Raw genomic sequence first — 20,535 nt, forward strand, 5'->3', positions numbered from 1 at the left:
TGCTTGTTGAAATAACTAATTTTAGAGGTAGCATCAAAGAGCTTCGTGGGCTTCTGAAAGAAAATGGCAAAGAAAACATTTCCGAGGCTTCTGTATCAGGGAGTAGAGAGCCTTTGTGGTTTGGCCACAGGTAGAGTGGACCAGCTCTGAGAGGACGATGAGGCAAAAGCTGCTTCGGCTGCCGGGCTTCTTAGCTTACAGAGCAATGGGCGTGTACGAAATGGGAAGCCAAAGCAAGAAAAACGACACTTCCCGTCATGCCTCAGGGCACCGCTCCGCTTTCCCCTCTGCGTCACCGCCTCTTCCCCACGGAAGCAAAGCGAGCACTTCCGGGTTCGGCAATAACCTGGAGCCGGTGGCGTTAGGTCGGTCTTGTTCCGAAGCTCCGCCTTCGTGTCGGTCTTTCTGGAAACCCATCTTTGCTCTTGGCCGTGCCAGGCGGGTATTTTCCGGCCGTTGTGGGTGCCCTTGGGACAGTCCGCTACACTGAAGCGGCGAGACCTTTTGTTCTGTGAAGGTTCGGAAGCTCTCGCAGAGAACAGGGAAGCCGGTTCCCGGAGTTGCGGCCCCGGCGCTGACCTTCCTTCTTTTTTCCCTTCCCGATTGCAGCGTCTCAGACGCTAGTGTGAGCGACCCCATGGCGGATACGGCCCCCAACGGCCCCCAAGGGGCGGGCGCAGTGGTAAGTAAGCGGACAGGATCGTTTGGCTTGATTTGCAAGTTAGGAAGGAGCTGGGAGTGTTGAAAGTCGGGTCCCAGGCGTTCCACCGGCTCTTTGCTTTCGGGACTGGGATTAGTGATTGGGGTGGGGGTGGGGAGACAGCCGATCGTGAGCTAAGACGTTAGACGGAGCTAAAGTTTCTGATTCGGCAGCGACAACAGGCGGGCCTCCAGCAGTGGCCCTCACTTGTATGCCCACCTGAATGCCTAGGACAGAGGGCCTTCTCGTCTTTTCCCACCCTTCGGTCGCACGGTTGAAGGTGCGACCTGAGATTGTGCTGTGACACATGCCTCATTCCGCACTTGGGGGCTGGCAGAGAACAGGTCTGCCGCTTTTTAAGCAAAAGAAGGAGAGCGGTTTTTTTTCTCTTTTCCTCCTTCGTCATTTTACGAAGAGAAATATTAAGCTTATGTAAACTTTTGTTTTTAGGATGCGTATCTGCTGCTTACTGTCTTTTTTTTTTTTTGTACCAGAAGCATAATTGTACTTAAACACTAAGCATGTGAATTGAGCCAATCACTTATTTTAAAAATGTGCAGCATCTCTCTCAGTGCACACCTTTTTTATTTTGCTGAACCATTTCAGAGTTACATGCGTCATTATAATTAACCCATAATGTAGTACTTATGTAGAATATTTTTGTACAGACCACAATGCAGTTACCTAAAAATTTTTGTAGTTCATTTTGCAAATGTAGCGTTGCTACTTGTTACTACCTAATATACAATTCATATTTAAATTTCCTTAATTGTCCTTTAAATTGCTTCCTTCTTGTCCAAACTCAATAAAAAAAACTTGCAGTGTGTTTACTGGCCTTTGGTCCCTTTCAGTCTGAAATAATTCCCTTGGTCTTCCCATTTTTGTCTTACCAGAGTCCACACCTGTTGTTTTGCAGAATGCTCCTTAAATTGAAATTGTCTAATTTTTTGTCATCCCCCCCCCGCCCCCCCGACTAGATTCAGGTTAAATGTTTGGTAGGAATATTAAATAAGAGAGATTTTGTTCTTCTCAGGGCATTTTATATGTATCAGGAAGCATCTTACGTTGATTTATCCCGTCACTGGAGTTTGGTCATTTGGCTTTGGTGGTGTCCACCAGATTCTCGATGGTAAAGATAACTTACTCTCTTTGTGAATAGAGAGTATTCTGTCATGATACTTTAAGATTATGTGAATAATTTTTCACCTCAATATTTTTTTTCACCCAAAGATCCTTTGATATTTTTTGCCTGAATTATTTGTCATGGTCAGTCAGTTCACTCTTAAAAGTGTAAACCAATACATTTTCTTAGATCTTTTTTAAACTGTGTAATTAAATGCACATGCATAAAAGTGTACGAGGTAAAATGCAAAATTCAATGATTTATCACAAAATGAATACCCTAAACAGATTTTAAAGAAAATGTTCTAAAATTAAATTTCAGACAGTCGTGTACAGTCTGAATATTTGTAGAGAAACTGAGCACTGTAAGCTGGATTCATCCTTCCTCTTGACTTACTGGTGAACATTTAAATTTACAAGAGTAACATGTAGTAGGTTTGGATAGAATAAATTCAGAGGCATGTGTCTGAAATTACCTGCATACTGTTAGAAAGCCTGCAGTAAAATTAAAAACATCCTTGAATTTTAAAATAGGCTTGCGTTTTTTTCCCCAGAGTTTTTTAAACTTTTCTCTACTTTCGAAAGAGAATTAAAGTTAGATTGCTTCCAGCAGTGTTTGAGACTCCAGGTTAAAACCTGTTAGGTTTGAAATCCTTTTTATGTAAACATTGTTTCTAAAACATTAAATAGAATACAGAATAGCAGAATCTATCACACATAGTAAAAGTAAGTATTGTTTTTGTGAAATTTATATACTCACATGTTTATCTTGGGTCTTGATGTAAAAATTGTTTATGTAGATTCTTTTAAAAAATGTAAAAGCCACTTTAGAATTTGAATATGAAATAGTTTGAGAAAATTAATTTTAAGTTATTGAATTTAGTGTGATGGACATATCTTTTAGCAAAATGCAGCAAAAGAAAAGAATGAGGAAAAAGTGGTGAAGAAAGTGGTATGTGGATGTTTAGGGCCACAGAAATCTGTGAAAGACTTGTCAGGGAGCTTTCAGGAGAAGAAAGAAACTCACTGATGAAGAAACAATTGCCCTAAGAGTTATACCTAAAAAAACCAGTTGCTACAGGAGCGTTGAGACATTTTGAATAGGAATAAAATTGCAAAATAGTCATCCTTTAAAACATAATCTGCAAGCTTAATTTAACTACAGTATTTTTCTTTTTAAATTCAGCAATTCATGATGGCCAATAAACTGGACACAGCAATGTGGCTTTCTCGCTTATTCACAGTTTACTGCTCTGCTTTGTTTGTTCTGCCTCTTCTTGGGTATGTATTATACATGTTTCTGCTGTTGGTATTCACTTGTTCAGTCATTTTTTTCTGGAGTACCTTTTTAGATGTCACACTTTGTCAAACAGCCAGGGGTTTGATAAACAATAAAACACGTCTCATCCTTAAAGGTACTAATATTCTAGTAATAGTACCAACTGGGGGTATATTTTATATTACGTGCTTTGTGAAAGTAACATCACATTGAAAATCTGAGAGAAAATGAATGTGGGGATGAGTTCATGTTTTTTCGCCTTTTTGAGTGTTTAAGAGGAAGAATGGCTGCTTTAGAAAATTCAGTTGGATATTGTACATCAGTTATACTTCAATAGAAATAAACGTTCAGTTGGGTATGTATATAAAATGATGCTTCTAAAAAGCTTCAGTAAAGTCACATAATTTTTTTTTCTATTCTGAAGTAATAGATTTAGGTATTAGGTGTTGTGCAATTATGATGCAATTCACAAAGGAGGAAGAGGTATGGTAGCTGTTTACGTCTCCTGATGATCTCTCCACTGTAATTTGCAGGTTGCATGAAGCAGCAAGCTTTTACCAACGTGCTCTGCTGGCAAATGCTCTCACTAGTGCTCTGAGGCTGCACCAAAGACTACCACACTTCCAGTTAAGCAGAGCGTTCCTGGCCCAGGCTTTGTTAGAGGACAGCTGCCACTACCTGTTGTATTCACTCATCTTTGTCAATTCCTACCCTGTTACAAGTATCCTTTTTTACCGTTTTGACAGTGAAATTGCCTGCTGAATGTAGGGAGATCACTTTTGATTATTTTTTTGCTACTGGAAGGATTCAGCAATAGGGTGTTCCATGAAGCCTGGGTTGGTTGGTTTGTTGGTACTTCTTTTGAAAGAAGATAACGTGAAGTGTAAGAGTGTCTGACTCTAAAATGTGAAGTCCAAATTTTGAAAAGGTGATTGGGAATTTTGAACTTCAATATTTGATCTTATAAACTTCTCTGTTAGCAATGGATATTGCAAATTTCAGATTCAAAGCACAAGCCCATGGAGAAGTTACATTTTAATATGTAAGTTTATTTCATTTAATTCACACTTTCTTTGGGAAGATACCCAGATGTCTTGCTATTTAAGAAAAGAGAAATTCTTAGCTCTATCTTTTAACTTTCAGTAAGCTAGAAACAAAAGGAAATTAATCAAGAAATAACTTATGTTTAAGCTGAGAATGAGGTAATTAATAAAGTAAAAAGAAATTAGTATTTGCTTTGAATAGCCTGCAATGCAGGAGTGAAGTGAAGAAGTGAAGTCACTCAGTTGTGTCTGACTCTTTGCGACCCCATGGACTGAGGAGTCCCCAGGCTCCTCAGTCCATGGGACTTTCCAGGCAAGAGTACTGGAGTGGGTTGCCATTTCCTTCTCCAGGAGATCTTCCCAACCCAGGGTTTGAATCCGAGTCTCCCGCATTGTAGGCAGACACTTTACCATCTGAGCTACCAGGGAAGCCAGCAATGCAGGAGATGCTGGTTCAGTTCCTGGGTTGGAAAGATCCTCTGGAGAAGGGACAGGCTACCCACTCCAGTATTCTTGGGCTTCCCTGGTGGCTCAGATGGTAAGGAATTAGCCTGTAATGCAGGGGACCTGAGTTTGATCCCTGGGTTGGGGAGATCCCCTGGAGGATGACATAGCAACCCACTCCAGTATTCTTGCCTGGAGAATCCCCATGGACAGAGGAGCCCAGCAGGCTGTAGTCCATGGGGTCAAAAAGAGTCAGACACAACTGAGCCACTAAGCACAGCACAGCACAAAGAAGAAAATAAGGACAGACTCATGGATTTTTGGAATTTCTATGTTTATACAGTTCAGAAATATGTTGTGGGATAATAGGTATTTTTTAAATGGAGGGGAAGACATTCTGCAGTTTGATGTTTGGGAAGCAGTAGGTTTAACATTGCTAAACAGATTCTTTACTGTGGGACCTTTGATACGGATAGGTTTAACATTGCTAAACAGATTCTTTACTGTGGGACCTTTGATACGGTAATGTGCATTGTGAGACTGAGTTACCAGTCTTTCCTAAACTTAATCATTTGAATCAGTTGTCCACCCATCTACCCAGCTCCCCTTGAATCATCCCTCAGGAAGATATTCTGTACTTTAGGAAGTGCTGCTCTTAAGTGTTCTTGAATATTTATGATACAACTGTACATAATGGAAAGCACAATAAAATATGTCTCTAACACAAGTCTTAAGGAAAAGAGAATGGAAGGAAAATTTTTTTGAGCACCTATTTTGCCAGTGTATATAAACTTGACGTATTTAATCCTTGCAACATTCTAAAGAAAATTATTATGAGCATTGTATTATTGATAGTATACTGAGTATATTTTAAACTCAGTATACTGAGTTTAAAATAACCTGCCTGATAGCACATTGGCAAGTAAATAGTAGTGTAGGTAAAACTTGCTAGATAATCCTTGTCCTGCAGCTGTAAGCGATAAGCACGTTTGTTGACATATCATTGGATTGACCTGTTTTTATCAGCCACATTCATTGAGGTTCTTTACAATCAGCAATATTAAAATTCTTGCTTTTCTGAGATATAATGGGAAATTATATAGAGATTCTTGTTTCTGCTCTTAGGAGCTTAAAATTTCCTTGAAGAGAAAAATAGAAATGCTAGAAACTGTTTTCTAGATACTAATGTAGAGCAAATTGAACACATCAATTATGACCTCTGGGACAGTTCTATTGAGTGAATCCTGAGATGCTGCCAAATGACTCATAACAGTGAAGACAACCTCTCTGCCTTTTCTGTCCATTTATTTGCTGTGCCCTCTCTAGGGAATGTTGAAGATTAAGGATTTAATGTTCTTTAATTCTTATTGGGAGGGGAGTATGTAGTGGGAATAACATAAGCTATTAATTGGCAAGAAATACTAATCTGATTCCTAAAGTAGTTAGGTATTACATTAGTAAAAGTGAGCCCAAAGTCATGTTCTGATCTTTGCTCTTAGAAAGGTGATATATTGTCCTATTTCTGTTATGCACTCTTTGTCCCTTGAATTTTCTAAATAGTTTAACAATGAATGCTAAAATTATGAGTATCTTATCAAGGATTTATGAACTATAGAATGTTAGAGATAGGACCTATTAGAAACCCCTGGCTTTGATCACTGCAAATTCGTACAACAGAAGATGGAACTTGGCCTAGGGAACTGAAGTTAGTGTCAGAGCCAAGAATGAGACCCAGATATCTTGACTCTGAATTCAGGATTCTGTTAAAAGTGTAAAGCTATTTTTATGTATGTGTGATCTCTTCTCATAAATTGGCGTTTTATTTAGTTCTCAGAAGTGACAGGGAAGGTTTGGTCAGGGTATTAATCGGAGAACTTTTATGTTAGAGAGTTAGAATTCTTACAGCACTTGGCTGTGGGTCAGTGTTTTACTTGCCAGTGGGAACTTTGGAACCTTTGGGTCCTAAATGATGAGTTGTGGTTATAATGAATTTGATACTCAGATTGTGTCATAGTGGGCATCATTTCCCTCACACCAAGCTTTCAGTTGGTGTAGAAAAATATCATGGATTATTTTTGATAAATTGCTACTGTTTTGAGGACAAGTGTTTTTGCCATTTATGATTAACAGTCTATTATCATTTCATGGAAATAACTTGGACAAGTGGGGGTTTTTTGTTATCAACCTAGCAGAAGTTGGGATAAATAGAGTATTTTGAGCAATTTCCATTTTTTTTAAAAAGCTAAAAGAAAATTGTATATATTATCTATCACAAAAAGCCAAATAATGAAACTTAAAATAAGGATTCTTTGTTCATGTCTATTATTAAAACTGATGAAACTCTCAATTGAGTATATATACAAACCAGGTATACAATGTCTTTTTTATTTGTACAGATTGAGAATACCTTAACCATGAAAGCTTGACTATAAAAGCTTGATTGAAACAGTATCTGAAAATAATGAAGTCCTTGTAGGAAAAATGAATTAAACATCTATAGTTGAGGACAATTTGGGAACTACTTTTTAAACCATTACCCTGTACTCTTTCTTAAGTTGGTGAAAGCAGTACAGAGACTGTGTTGGTATTGGATGGCTAAGGTATTCCGTCCAGAATGACCACTGTGGCGTTAAAAGCCGTATTACTTATCACTTTGAGGTGGCCTAGATTTTAATTTAATTTAGCAAATGTTCACAATATGTTATATACTAGAAATAGGTGAAAAAACTATTTCATTATTCATAAAAAGAACTGTGGGTTTAAAAAAAACTTTGACTTTGTTTACAGATTAAAAAAAAAATTCATTTTATAAAGTATCAGTAAAACAGAAGCCATCACTGAACTCATTTTAGCAGATGCTATTTCAGGTCTGTATACTTGAACATAATACATACCCTGTTGTGCAAAGTACTTGATGAATTTGTAATGTTTTCCTTAATTATTTTCTTCAGTGAGTATTTTCCCAGTCTTGTTATTTTCTTTGCTTCATGCTGCCACATACACAAAAAAGATCCTTGATGTAAGTAAAACAATGTTGGCCTTGTCTTTTGACTCCCGAATTTACAGGTAGTTGACACAAATTTGAGTTCTAAGACATTTGGGCATGTGTCTCAGAAAGTTCCTATGTTCCTTACAGACTTGCTGTAAATTAGTGATTTGAAAATTTTGGAATTTTTTATTGTTTCAATAAAATAGTACATTTTGTCATAATGGATTGTATTTAAAATCACTGTCCAATTCCTGGAGGAGTGTCTGAAGTTTGAAATATATTTGATAAGTTGTCAGAAGTCTCTTGTTCTGTCAGTGATTTTAACATAGTAGATGAGTAGAGTGTACTGAATTTCTTTACACTGATGTTCAAAACTGCTGCTTTTCTGAAACATTTTCTTATTCCTGAGTTGGAACATTTAGCCTAATAACTTCCATGTGCCAGGCAGATTGACTGCGTATGCATGGAAGTTTAAATTAAAATATCCAAAAATTTGCCTTGTGTTGGCCTTTTTCTTTATCTCCATAGTTCTTGGGTTACAGCAGTAACTGAACTTTGTGATTTCTCTCTTTAATTAACTAAGAAATCTCAGATACTTTGTATTTCTGCATAGCCAGATTTTGTTATGGTTGAGAGAAATCACCACCACTTTTAGTGGAATAATCTAATCTTTCTTAAGGAAAACAAAGCATCAGTGAATGAAAAGGGCCTTTATTAAAGTTCTCTATTTAATTCTTCAAATGTAGAAAATACAGTAAAGCAGGAAAATCTGTTAACTTTTGTCCCTAAATGTATAGTTTGTCAATTTTTATATCATCATTTTCAAGTAATTGTCTTTTGATTATATTGCATGTTAGATATGCCATTCATCTAAGGAAAGAAAATAATTGAGTGATCAAAAATGCTTTCATGACTTCTAATATTTGTTTTCTTATGTTTTAAGGCAAAGGGTTCAAATAGTTTACCTCTGCTGAGATCTCTCTTGGATAAATTAAGCACTAATCAACAGAATATTCTGAAGTTCATTGCTTGTAATGAAATATTCTTGATGCCTGCTACAGTTTTTATGCTTTTCAGGTAAGAATAAAAATATATTTATTTTAGGAGGCTGATGTCTAAGTGAATATAATAAATGTATCAACTCAAACTTTACGCTGCTTAAATCTGTTGAAGTAAACCCTGATATGTAGAGCTCGATGGATCTTAGCAGTCACCTTCTCATGTGACAGTGCAGAGCTACTGCGATAGCACTGCTACTGTGGTCGACTGTAGGAAACCTAGGAATCTGTCTTCTTCATTGTTCCTTATGAGTTATTTAACATTTTAAAATTGTCTTCCAAATAACTACTTTTGAAAGAGTCTTAGAAAGGCTAATTTAGTCCATTGTCACATTACTGAGATTATTTTTCCCATACTGGAGAAAAATCTGAAAAGTTAAGGTTGGTATTGATAGTTGCCTACTGCCACCTCCTTATTTTGTTTGTTAGTTATGAGAAGAATGTGTAAGTAAAGAAAACCTTCCTTTTGAAAATAGAACATTAGGATAGTATTGACCTCAGTATCTGTATTCTTGCATTTAAGTTATAAAACTACGTTTCTCTCAAGAGGGCAAGGCTGATTCATGTTGTTGTACAGCAGAAACTTAACACAGCATTGTTAAGCAGTTATACTCCAATTAAAAAATAAATTAAAAAAAATGTAAAAATATGTAAAGGAAAATAGCTAAATAAAACTACATTTCTCCCCAGATTATTGCTTTCTCAATTTTCAGTTTCTCAGGTAATAGGACATTACAGATAAAAAACTAAAATATCATTTAAATGTGAATGCTAGTTGCAATTCTGTCCTCTCCTTCCCAGAGCTAAGGAATTTGATATGAGTACATATATGTAGTTATTTTAAAGTACTTACACAGATAGGTAGGAAATGTATCTTATTATTTTATGGGTGTGGGGCTTTGTTTAGTTTTTATTATACATCACAAGCATCAGTGGTGTGCATCTTGCTTTTTTCACTCATACAGTATGTTTTTGTGACCTGTTTATATTGACATTCACAGTTCTGGTTTGTCTTGTTTAATGGCTGTATAGTGTTCCATCATATTATTTTGCTGCATTTTATTACCCATTGCCCTGTTAATGGCCGTTTGTTTTCAGACTTTTACTTTTCCATATGTTGCTGCAGTAACCATTTTTTTACCTGTCTGCTTATACTTTTGTGTGAATCCATATATACTTTTACTGAGTCTAAGCTGGGTATATTTTATATTTAATAGACCATGTACCAAATTGCCCTCTAATAGATCTGTGTTACCTATTTTCCATAATCTCATTAGTTTGTAACATTTTTGTCTATGAAATATTTCATTTTAATGTTCATTGCCTTGATTAACTAGTGAGGTTTTTATATACCAGCAGTACTCCTTTCCTTAGCAGTGTTTCTTTAAGCTGGTAAGAGAGTTTTTTAGATTTCCTCATAAATACATCTGTACCATTGTTGTAAATAATATTTTCCTCTGAAAATTCCAGGATCACCACATGTTGTTAAGCTGTGGGGTTCCAAACTAGATAATATAATTTAAATAGGGTCCTAGAATGGTACAATGGAAAAACTTCTTACTGGGTGTCAGGGAGCTGGATTCTGGTTGATTTGACAGTTAACTAGGCCTTCTGGGCCTTGTTTTTCTACATTTAAAAAACTAATAGTAGTTGAAATTAGTAACTTCCAAAAATCCTTCCAATTGTAATGTTCCATGAATATTAAGTATAGAATTTGATGCAGCTGTATTTGTCTATTATTCAGCTCTGGAATTTTCACCCTAGAAGCTAGTTCATCTTTTTTTGTGATCCTCATCATATTGGTGAAAGGAACCTTTTACCCTCTTACTTTCTTGCTCATTTTTCTGTTTCTTGGGTTGCCTGGTCTTGGGTATCCCCAGATTCTGTGATTTGCTTTATGTATCTGAGTGAAAGTTAAAATGTAGCTACCAAAACTAACTCTATATGTGGAGATAATTGGTGTCTATTCAGGTTAATAAGCAGGATAGTTTGTTCTCCTTTTAAGTAAGCTGAAGAGAATTACAGTGAAATGCTGAGATGCCAAGCACACTTAAACAAAAAACCTCTTTATTGGAACTGTAGTGAATTTTTTGTTGGCATACCAAGTTTTACTATGTTGGTATATTAAGTCAGTTGTGGTATTTAGTCTTTTATTTAAACACTTAAAATGTACAAATTGATCTTAATTTTTAAGATTATTGTAAAGGAAATGAGAATTTACCAAAATATTTAAATAGAAGAATCATGTTGTTATTTTTAAAAAGGAAAACTAAGTAATAAAGTATTATTCAATTCCCTAATGAGAGAAGCTGTTAATGGTTCAAGTATGTCACTTGACTATAACACAGATTATAAAATTAAACATTTCAAATCATTATTCCTTAAATGCTACCTTTCATGGTAGAAGCACAGTCTAATATTAGAAGGCCTTGTTATTAAGTTAAATTTGTAGCAATAATGCATAAAACTCTGTATTTAGAAGTGAACAGTTTATGAGTTTATCTTAGACATGTAGTCTGTGAATTAGTTTATCTTACATAATACACACACATGTGCAAAGACAGATAAAAGGATGATCATTTTGGGTTTGTTCATTAGTAGAGAGCTTGTTAGTACATGCATAAAATGGAATATTTCAGGTTGTAGAAAGAATAAGATAATTTGTGGGTTGTGACAGGGGATGATTGCTAAGATACAATAAATTTAAAATGAGTTGAGAACTGTGTAGGGTATTCCCCATTCATATTTGAGGTGTGTGTGTTTAAAGGCATATATGTTTCGTTCTGTTTCATCCTTTTTTTTGGAGTATCTTTGTTTTATAACGTTGTGTTAGTTTCTGCTGTACAACATTGTGAATCAGTTATATGTGTCCGTATATCCTCTCCCTCTTGACCCTTCTTCCCGCTCCCCTATCCCACCCCTCTAGGTCATCGCAGAGCACTGAGCTGAGCTCCCTGTGCTCTACGGAAGCTTCCCACTAGCTGTCTATTTTGCACATGGTGATGCATATATGTCAGTGCTGCTCTCAATCTATTCTACCCTCTTCTTCCCACCCTGTGTTCACACGTCCCTTCTCTGCCTTCTCTACATCTGCATCTCTGCTCCTGCCCTGCAAGTACGTTCATCAGTACCTTTTCTAGATTCCATATATATGCGCTCATGTATGATATTTATTTTTCTCTTTCTGACTTATTCCCTCTGTATGACAGACTCTAGGTACATCCACAGGGTTCTTCATCTTTAAAATAGGAATGATAATACCACTTCCTTCCTAGAGTTAACAGTTCAGTGCATTACAGAGTGAGCGCTGCATGTTAGCCATTATATATACTTGTTTATGTAAGTTTCTGGAAGGCTATATTAGAGACTGCTATAACTTTGATTAAGGAACTAACTTGGATGATGGAAAATTTGTGTTTCATTGGATAGTCTTTTCTACTTAATGTGTTCTGTAATGCCTCTATTTTTCAATATACAGAGTTAAAATTTCATCACATGATTTATTGGAGAAAGTAGATATATTTAGTTATAAATTGTAATCATGTAAATTTTTATTATGAAAGTAATACAGCTGGGGGTGCAGGGAGGCTGAAAAGGAGAATTGCCTGGCAGTCCAGTGGTTAGGACTCTGTGCTTCTACTGCAGGGGGCTGGGATTGGATCCCTACTCAAGGAACTAAGATCCCACAAGTTGTGTGGGTCTGCCAAGGGTGAGTGGGGAGGCTAAAAAAATTTAACCTAAAAATCAAACCAAATTTAGGATCTTGATGCATTTATTCTACCCCAGATTTTTAAAATATAGTTGTAATAATATGTATAGCTTTATATCCTGCTTTGTTCAGAGTTCCTGTGTACTTTTCAGTAGTCAAGATTTTAAGTAATTGCATACTGAATCCATCAAATATACATATGATTTACTTAGCCCTGCTACCCAACTGGGCTTCCCTGGTGGTTCAGATGGTAAAGAATCTGCCTGCAATGCAGGCGACCCAGGTTCAATCCCTGGGTGGAGAAGATCCCCTGGAGAAGGCTACCCACTCCAGTATTCTTGCCTGGAGACCATTAGGTTCTTGCTGTGTTTTATTTGTGGTTGTTTTAGTGAACATCTTAAAATAGTTTTTCCTAGGGAAGGATTCCAGACTTAGAATTTGAGAAACATGTATATGACTCTTGGGGTATTATGATTGTCATTTTAACCAAGAAAAATAAATAATATAGGCTATGTTTAGCCTATTCTCACATTTACTAGTGAGCCTATATGGTTTTATTAATTTTCTTATTTGTTTATACCAAATAAACTACTTTTCATTTTAAATATTTTAAATATTTAATTAAATATTTCAAGTTTTAAAACTTGATTACCAATTATTAGTGGCAGTTGAAGCATTTATATAACATTTTCTGATTTGTTTAGTAGCTTTAAAAAATTTAACAATACCTACATGAATAACTTGGACTTAGATATGATGGATATTATTATGATGATTTGATGAATGGAAACACATTGTCCAGTTAAGTTGCCTTTAAATGTTGAGTATACATATGAATCAATAATGTGTATTTATTTCCCTTGTATTTGTTTATTTCAGTGGTCAAGGAAGTTTGTTCCAGCCTTTTATATACTATAGATTCCTTACTCTTCGATACTCCTCTCGAAGAAATCCATATTGTCGGTAAGCTTGTGATTAGTTTAAATCTGTTTTATTTATTAATCGTATTGTGAAATATACCATTTGTAACTTTTAAGACTTATTTAACCTTTATGTTAGAATTTAGAAGCAAGCAATGTTTTTGCGAATCTAAGTTCTAGGATTGATGAGGAGGTGCTTGCTTTTCAGACATTAAGACTGGAGTTTTCTTGACCACATCTAAAACAGTGCTAAAAGCGTAAGGAATTTAAAACTGTGTAGGACAAAAGTCTCCCTCTCCTGGTACTGTCCTAGTTAAGGAAACACATCGCAAATAAGAAAGGAAACAGTAGTGCAGGATGTAGTATTCACATGTCAACCTGTGACGAATTTCATGTTTATTGTATCAGTACTGTAGTCCACAAGAGGGGAGAGATCATTGAGCCAGAAGAGAGAAGAGCCCAGGAAAGTTTCACAAAATATTTTAATTTGTTCTGGAAGGATTAAAGACTTTCAGTAGACAGTGAGAACAAGGAAAAGCATTTTAGGTAGGAAGACGATAGGAGCACAAGTTCAGAGGCAGTAAGATAAACACAGTTTAAGGGGCACATATGTAGGCCTATTTGACCGGAAGGGAAATTCTGAGTGGTGAGTGGTTAGAGCAGAGATTTTAAAGGTATATTGGAACCATATCGTAAAACTTCTTGAGCCTCAGGGTAAGAAGTTTGGAACTTAGTACTTTTTAGATGTAGAGGAATGGTGGTGGGCTACAGTCCATGGGGTCACAGAGTCTTACACGACTCAGCAACTAAATGACAGCAACATTTATTGAGCATCTTCTGTGTCTCCTCATTGAAACTTCACTGTGACTCCAATAAGTACATATTCCCATTTTTCAGATGAGGAAGGCTCTAAGAGGCAGTATGTTCTTTTAAGGAAATGGTAGGAGGGATTGCTCATACTAGATAACTTTCACATTCTTGCTCTCTTTTTTTAGACCTAGTTGAATTTGAGTAAGTCAGATGTGAAGATTATGTGACTCAACTGTGAAGGAAATACAAATCATCCCTAATCTCAGCCCTTAGAGAGCCATTTATTAAATGAATATTTTCCCCAAAAAAGGACACAGGTGTTGATTTGGGGAATTTTAATTCTGTATATTGCCTGCAGTACATCCTGGTTATTACTAATTCAGATTCTTTAGTGGAAAGCCCCTTTATCAGCATTTACTCTTGAATCACATTGCTTTTTCCTTGAGTTTCTGAAAGAAAACATATTTTATGTTGCAGGACCTTGTTTAATGAACTGAGGATTGTTGTTGAACATCTTATAATGAAACCTGCTTGCCCACTGTTTGTGAGAAGACTTTGTCTCCAGAGTATTGCCTTTATAAGCAGACTGGCACCAACAGTTGCATAGTGTAGCATCCAGCTAAATTATACATAATATAAATAAGCATTGTTAGCTGCTGGTACTTCTACTAGGGATGGATAATTCCAGGTGTAAAACTGACCTCAATGCAATTTACATAATTTACATAAATGCATCTCAAAAGAAAAGTAATCATTTTCCTGGCATGTTAAATCAAGCCTTTCAAACACTTTCTGAGAAACTTTATTGTGATGTGTTGTTAATAGTTAAGGAAATTTGAATCTTGTGATAAATGTATCAGGAATTCTTTAGATGCTGCTGTGCCTTTATCATGAAGTACATTTATTTGTCCGGTAAAAATAGCTCTAAACTTTGTTTTCATCTAATTGGTAACCTGAATTTACATCTGGCATGAGTTCATTATGATAATATTAACATGTAAATTCAGTATACTTTGAGACAGTATTCTTTTGCCATTCAGTAATTTTGGTTGATGGTTGTAACAAAAACACTTCCCTCCTTCTGTATTTAATTTCAAAGTGCTTTTATGTAGATTTTGTACTGCTTCATTAGGACAGATTTATTTTGGATTTCTTTATGTATCTTATACTATGACCTTCCAAAATTTTATTTTCATATTTACTTCTGTGGCTTTGGGTTTTTTTTTCTTACAGGCCCAACTGAAAGGTTGTTAACCAACTAGGTAAATACTTGTGGTCACCTAAGCATTTTACATCAGCGAGCAGTAGTCATACAGTTTTCCTCTCAGAGACAGGTTGAGTAACATTTCTCAAAAAGTAAATCCTTTTAGGATTGTGGATACAGTTACTTAGATCAGATTCTTGACTGCCAGTTCTCTCAGTTTCTTAGGCTTGAATTTTCATAGACAGTTGCACCAGTTCAGGTGCCCTTTGAAAGGAATGTAAGTGAAGATTGAGCTGTGACTGAACTTTGTATCTGTTCTGAAATAATAATGAAGATCATACATACCTACCTATCAAATTTCATATAAAAGATTAAATAGAAAGGTTTATAGGTGTTGGTTATTGATTGGGAATGGGGCCAGAGGAGTTGTGGGGGAAATAGTGTGCATTTCAGTCTTGTAATGCATGGATAAATTTAGAGGAATTGAATGTATTATGCAACTGTGATTTGAGTTGTTTAACATATGAAACACATTTGTTGAACTTCCATCAACTCCTTTTTAAAATTCATTCTGACCTTTATTTATTATTGCATGATTGGAAATGTTTAAAACATTGCAAAATGTTAATGCAGAGTAATGTAATGGTTTTTGTAACCAGTTTTCTTCTATGTGCATGTAATTTGGATTTCTCAAATACACTCAGTGACTTAGCAGTAACATCAGTTTTCTTTTTATTCTACTTTTTGGTCTATAGAAATGTGATACCTACTTGATAGCTCAACTGTAACCAGCTATTTTTGTAATTTTGTAATATTATCTACAAAGTTAGAGAAGCTTCATAACACACAGTCGATTGTTGGCGGCACTCTCATTGTCACTATGTGTGTAATCTGATGGTTTTAAAAACTGAATTTTCTAGAGCAATAAAGTAATGTTAAGTAAACAATATATTATTTCTAATGATGTTTTTAAAAGTTTGAATTATATCAAGAAATTATGGCAGCTGAAGGCATATTTATTTTTTAAGTTACTAAGTTTCTTTGTTTTCTACAATTTTTTAATCTTGAGATAATTTTAGATTTGTAGAAAAGTTGTAAAAAATAGTAGAGTTTCTTTATATCCTTTACTCAGCTTCCCCTTGTATTAACAGATTCCATAACTATAGAACATTTATCAGAACTAAGAAATTAACTGTGGGACAATATTACTAACTACTAAGATGTGGAACTTAAATTTCACCAGTTTTTCCATTTATTGATTTTCTTTCTGTGCTCTCTTTTAACCACGATTGTTTTTTTTAATGATCTGTGAAGTATGCCTGTTTTTATTTTGAAAATTATTATTGACCAAAAAGATTTTCCTAAAGGAAATAATTTAGGTGGGTTTTAACGAAAAGAATTTAACATTAATACTATTAAAATTGAAAATTCTCTGTGCTTCAGAAGTTGAGGCTTTCATCATATAATGGGATTATACTTCTGATATATTTTTTAAAGAAAAGTTTGGCTTATAAATAAGCTGCCCGGGTGGCTTAGATGGTAACGAATCTACCTGCAGTGCAGGAGACCCAAGTTCAGTCCCTGGGTCAGGAAGATCCCTTGGAGAAGGAAATGGCAACCCACTCCAGTGTTCTTGCCTGGAATATTTCTTGGACAGAAGGGCCTGGTGGGTTACAGTCCATGAGGTTGCAAAGAGTGGGACACAGCTGAGCAACTAACACTTTCACTTTCCTTTCACTAAACTCATAAAAAAATAAATCCTACAATTTGAGCATTGCCAGATGTTTAGTTTGCATGAACTTGTAGTTAGGAATTTTGCAGTATGAATATGTACAGACAGCTAATTTGACATCTGAAAGTACAGTGTAACTTTATGTCTATCAAGTTAAAATTAAAGAAATACAGGAACTTCCTTGGTGATCGAGTGGTTAAGACTCCACCAGTCCAGTGCAGAGTGTGTGAGTTCAAGCCCTGGTGAAGGAACTAAGATCTCACATGCCGCGAGGCCAAAAAAGTAAAATTGTATGTCTTGGATGTCATTTACACAATGCAAAATGTATAACAAAAAAGGAAATTATTATAATAGAGTATATAGAATGAGTATACTAGGAAAAGTTACAGCTGCTGAATTTATTTTAAATACAGCATAGCTGAATTTATTTTTATGTGTTTAAAAACAGTTGATTTAACATCTAGACTATCTGATTAGGAAGTTATATAGTGCTGCTGTTCTAGCACTTTTAAATATTAAACTTTCTTGGACAAGTGTAGGCCTCCTACAGAATCTACTTTATTCTAACAAAGATTGTGTATTCCTTTTGTATACTTGATTCCTCATTTAATGTCAGTCCAAAGAGAAATTTCTTTAATAAAGTTTGAGATCAGAATGAATGAAACTAATTTTGAGGGATTGTGGTAAAGATCCTTATGTAATGCTAACAAATGTATTTTAATTAACATAGGTCTGAAGCTCCTCTCCACCCCCTACCCAAAGCCCTTTTTGATCTGCTAGCTTAATGCTTTCACCCAGATTGAGACTGATTTTTATTCTGTGGGGAAAACCTCAAGGGAGAAAGTAACCAGTTATGCTGATGAGCAGTAGGTGGCACTCTTTGCTCAAGTAGTCCCCAGCTGTTTATCATGCCATGTTGAAAGGTTAAATGCCACTAAATCCTGAGCCAGCCATAAAACTAAGGACCTGAATTCCATGATTCTATTTAATATGTAATTATTCAACATTCAGTAAATATTTAGTAAGCATTTACTCTTGAGTACATTTTTTAAATAAAAAACGTTCAGAAGCTGGAGTAAGTACCCTGTTAATATCTGCTTCCTAGGTAAATAGAATAGGCCACAGTTAGTGGTATTACTCAGATCATAGTCTCTCTGCTGTTTTTGTTTTTGTTTCCCTAAGTGCCTAAGTTACCTAAACATGTCAGTTATAAAATTGTTCTTTCACCTTCATTTTCAGGTATAGAGAAAATGGTACTTAATTTTTTTCAGGGTCATTTTGTAGGTAAACAAGTTACAGCCAGTTCCATCTCTTAAAATTAAGACTTCACAGTAATACAAAAGCATGTCGATAATTTTGGATATTAGGAATGGTGCCTAGATTTGTAAATTCAGTTTGAGTTACAGAGACAGCTAATTTCATTTAACACCTCACTGAAATTTCTCTAGAATTAAGAGAATTCTGAGAGGCTATATGATGGCATAGTTCAATGGATTTAGTGTATACCAATGGCATATATGTTTTGTAAATCCAGGAGTTGTTTCCAGAAATTATTTTAATGAGCAGTCCTCTTCTAATACTCTAGGTGGAAAGTTGTATTTGGATCTGGTATTAAGGATAAGAAAGAAGCTGCTCAATGTTTGGGAAGTTTCCTGGTGGTAGTTACTCTGTGACATGTGTATCTTCTAAGCTGGTGTTCAGGAGGGTTCTTGGAAGGAACATATCTCTGTGTGAGGGATGAACTCTAGAGTAGTCTTTGTCCTCTTAGGCAGTGCAGATAGGAAAACTGACCTGCACTGAATAGGAGTTGATGTGACCACAGATAAAGTACAGTATTTTTTTAGTCTAAAACAGTTCCTTTTTCTTAGGAAATGATAGGAAAAAATTGTTGCTAGATAATCTTTGCTGGAATCTAAAAATTACCTTATATTCCAGGAGAAGGAAAGGCCCAAGAATCATTTTACTTTTTCCGTCATAGTTTTCTGAAGCTACTTTTAAAAAATACATATATGTGCTCAGTACTTTTGAACTAACTTCTTTTTTCCCTTGGTTCATAACAGTTTAAATTCCAAACTTTTGACTTTTTTTTTTTTGTAATTTTAAGATAAATGCTTTTGACATGAATTTTTGCTTACGTTTATGTTTGTAAGTTGAGACCAAATGGGCAACGTCTTAGGCAGGCAACATTTGTGATATGTATATATTGGAACAAACGTAAAAGGGCCACAGAGATTAGAGAGTCATAGAAAATGGCTTGATTATAATAAATGCATTGCTCTGGTGCTCTATATAATGGGATATATTGAACTAAATTTGTATATACAGTATGTCAGCATTTCCTAGTAACTTCTCTTGAATCCATTTTTAATATCTAATATTATACAGGTTGGGGAGTTATATACTCTTCAGGCCAATACTATCCAGACTATATAAATTTATAAAATAAATTGAAAAATTCATCATTACTGTGTATTCAAGACCAAAGCACATAAATGCTAATGTAGGGCTCAGAGGGGAAATATACTGCTCCTGAATATTTGAGAAAATGTGAAGTCCTTTCAAGAGAATCTAATAAACATAATAATCATAGCCTGCTGACACTAAGGAAAAAGGACCTCATTCACTCTTTCTTTTATGCAGTGATTTACTGGTCCCTACTGATTTCCAAATTGGATCACTGTAGTGAATTATCTATGCTGGTACCTGTGAAAGTAAGCCCTGGGATCCATATTTGTTTTGTGTTCTGCTTAAATCAGCAAGAATGATAAATTTGATGGTGTGAAATTGGAAGTGTCAAGGGCTTTCTCTGGTGATTGAGCAAAATAATGTCTCCACTTGTAATTTATTGTGACCCTTTTCCACTGTATGTGCTTTGTGTATCTCATATTTATTTCAATACAAATTAAATTGTTATTCTTCATCTGTATTGTTATATCTAAGATTTTATTGATGTAAAAATCAAATTGTGTAATAAAAAATCTCTCTGAATTTAAGCTGATTTGAAAATGTTATGTTGCAAAAAAACATTTACAATTAGAATTTAGTTTTCTATTGTGCTTCATTGCCTTATTGTTAGAATAAGGTGAATTTGAACTCTTCTGTTTTCTTCAGCTCATCACAAATAAGACTGGTATAATTTTGTGATCTAGTATGAAGCTGGATAAAAAATGTGGCCTAAGGTGAGACTAGAAAAAAAAGAAAAATTATAGTTGTATCTCTTAGCTATTGGCTTGCTTGCTCCCCTGTACTTTTTTATCTAGTGAAATTTACAGCCTAATGGATGAGTTATTTGTAACCCTAAAATGATTCACAATATACAATATATTCAGAGTCGTAAGTCAACACAGGATAACATAGAAGATACTCAGTATCTCCCTTCGAGGGAAGTGTTTGGAGTTGGCAGATACTTTCTGTGGCAATTTTAATAACTTACCAAGCAATGGCACCCCACTCCATACTCTTGCCTGGAAAATCCCATGGACCGAGGAGCCTGGTGGGCTTCCGTCCATGGGGTCGCTAAGAGTC

The 20,535-nt window shown here is 35.4% G+C and overlaps 1 protein-coding gene across 2 annotated transcripts; it reads left to right on the forward strand.

The window, feature by feature from the left end:
• Positions 1–323: 323 nt before the first annotated feature.
• TMEM33 (transmembrane protein 33) lies at positions 324–20,003 on the forward strand. 2 transcript variants are annotated; one of them, XM_027544385.1, is made up of 8 exons: positions 324–682; positions 1,734–1,829; positions 3,009–3,103; positions 3,635–3,822; positions 7,540–7,607; positions 8,521–8,654; positions 13,224–13,307; positions 14,552–20,003. In XM_027544385.1, exons 2-8 carry the CDS (start codon positions 1,827–1,829, stop codon positions 14,679–14,681), a joined length of 702 nt encoding a protein of 233 aa, XP_027400186.1. In that variant the 5' UTR covers positions 324–682; positions 1,734–1,826; the 3' UTR covers positions 14,682–20,003. The 2 variants fall into 2 exon arrangements, with proteins under 2 accessions (XP_027400186.1, XP_027400185.1); XM_027544384.1 differs by lacking the exon at positions 1,734–1,829 and having other exon boundaries at positions 325–682.
• The last annotated feature ends 532 nt before the right edge of the window (positions 20,004–20,535 follow it).

Source organism: Bos indicus x Bos taurus, chromosome 6 (assembly GCF_003369695.1).
Source record: "Bos indicus x Bos taurus breed Angus x Brahman F1 hybrid chromosome 6, Bos_hybrid_MaternalHap_v2.0, whole genome shotgun sequence".
NCBI classification, from domain to species: domain Eukaryota; kingdom Metazoa; phylum Chordata; class Mammalia; order Artiodactyla; family Bovidae; genus Bos; species Bos indicus x Bos taurus.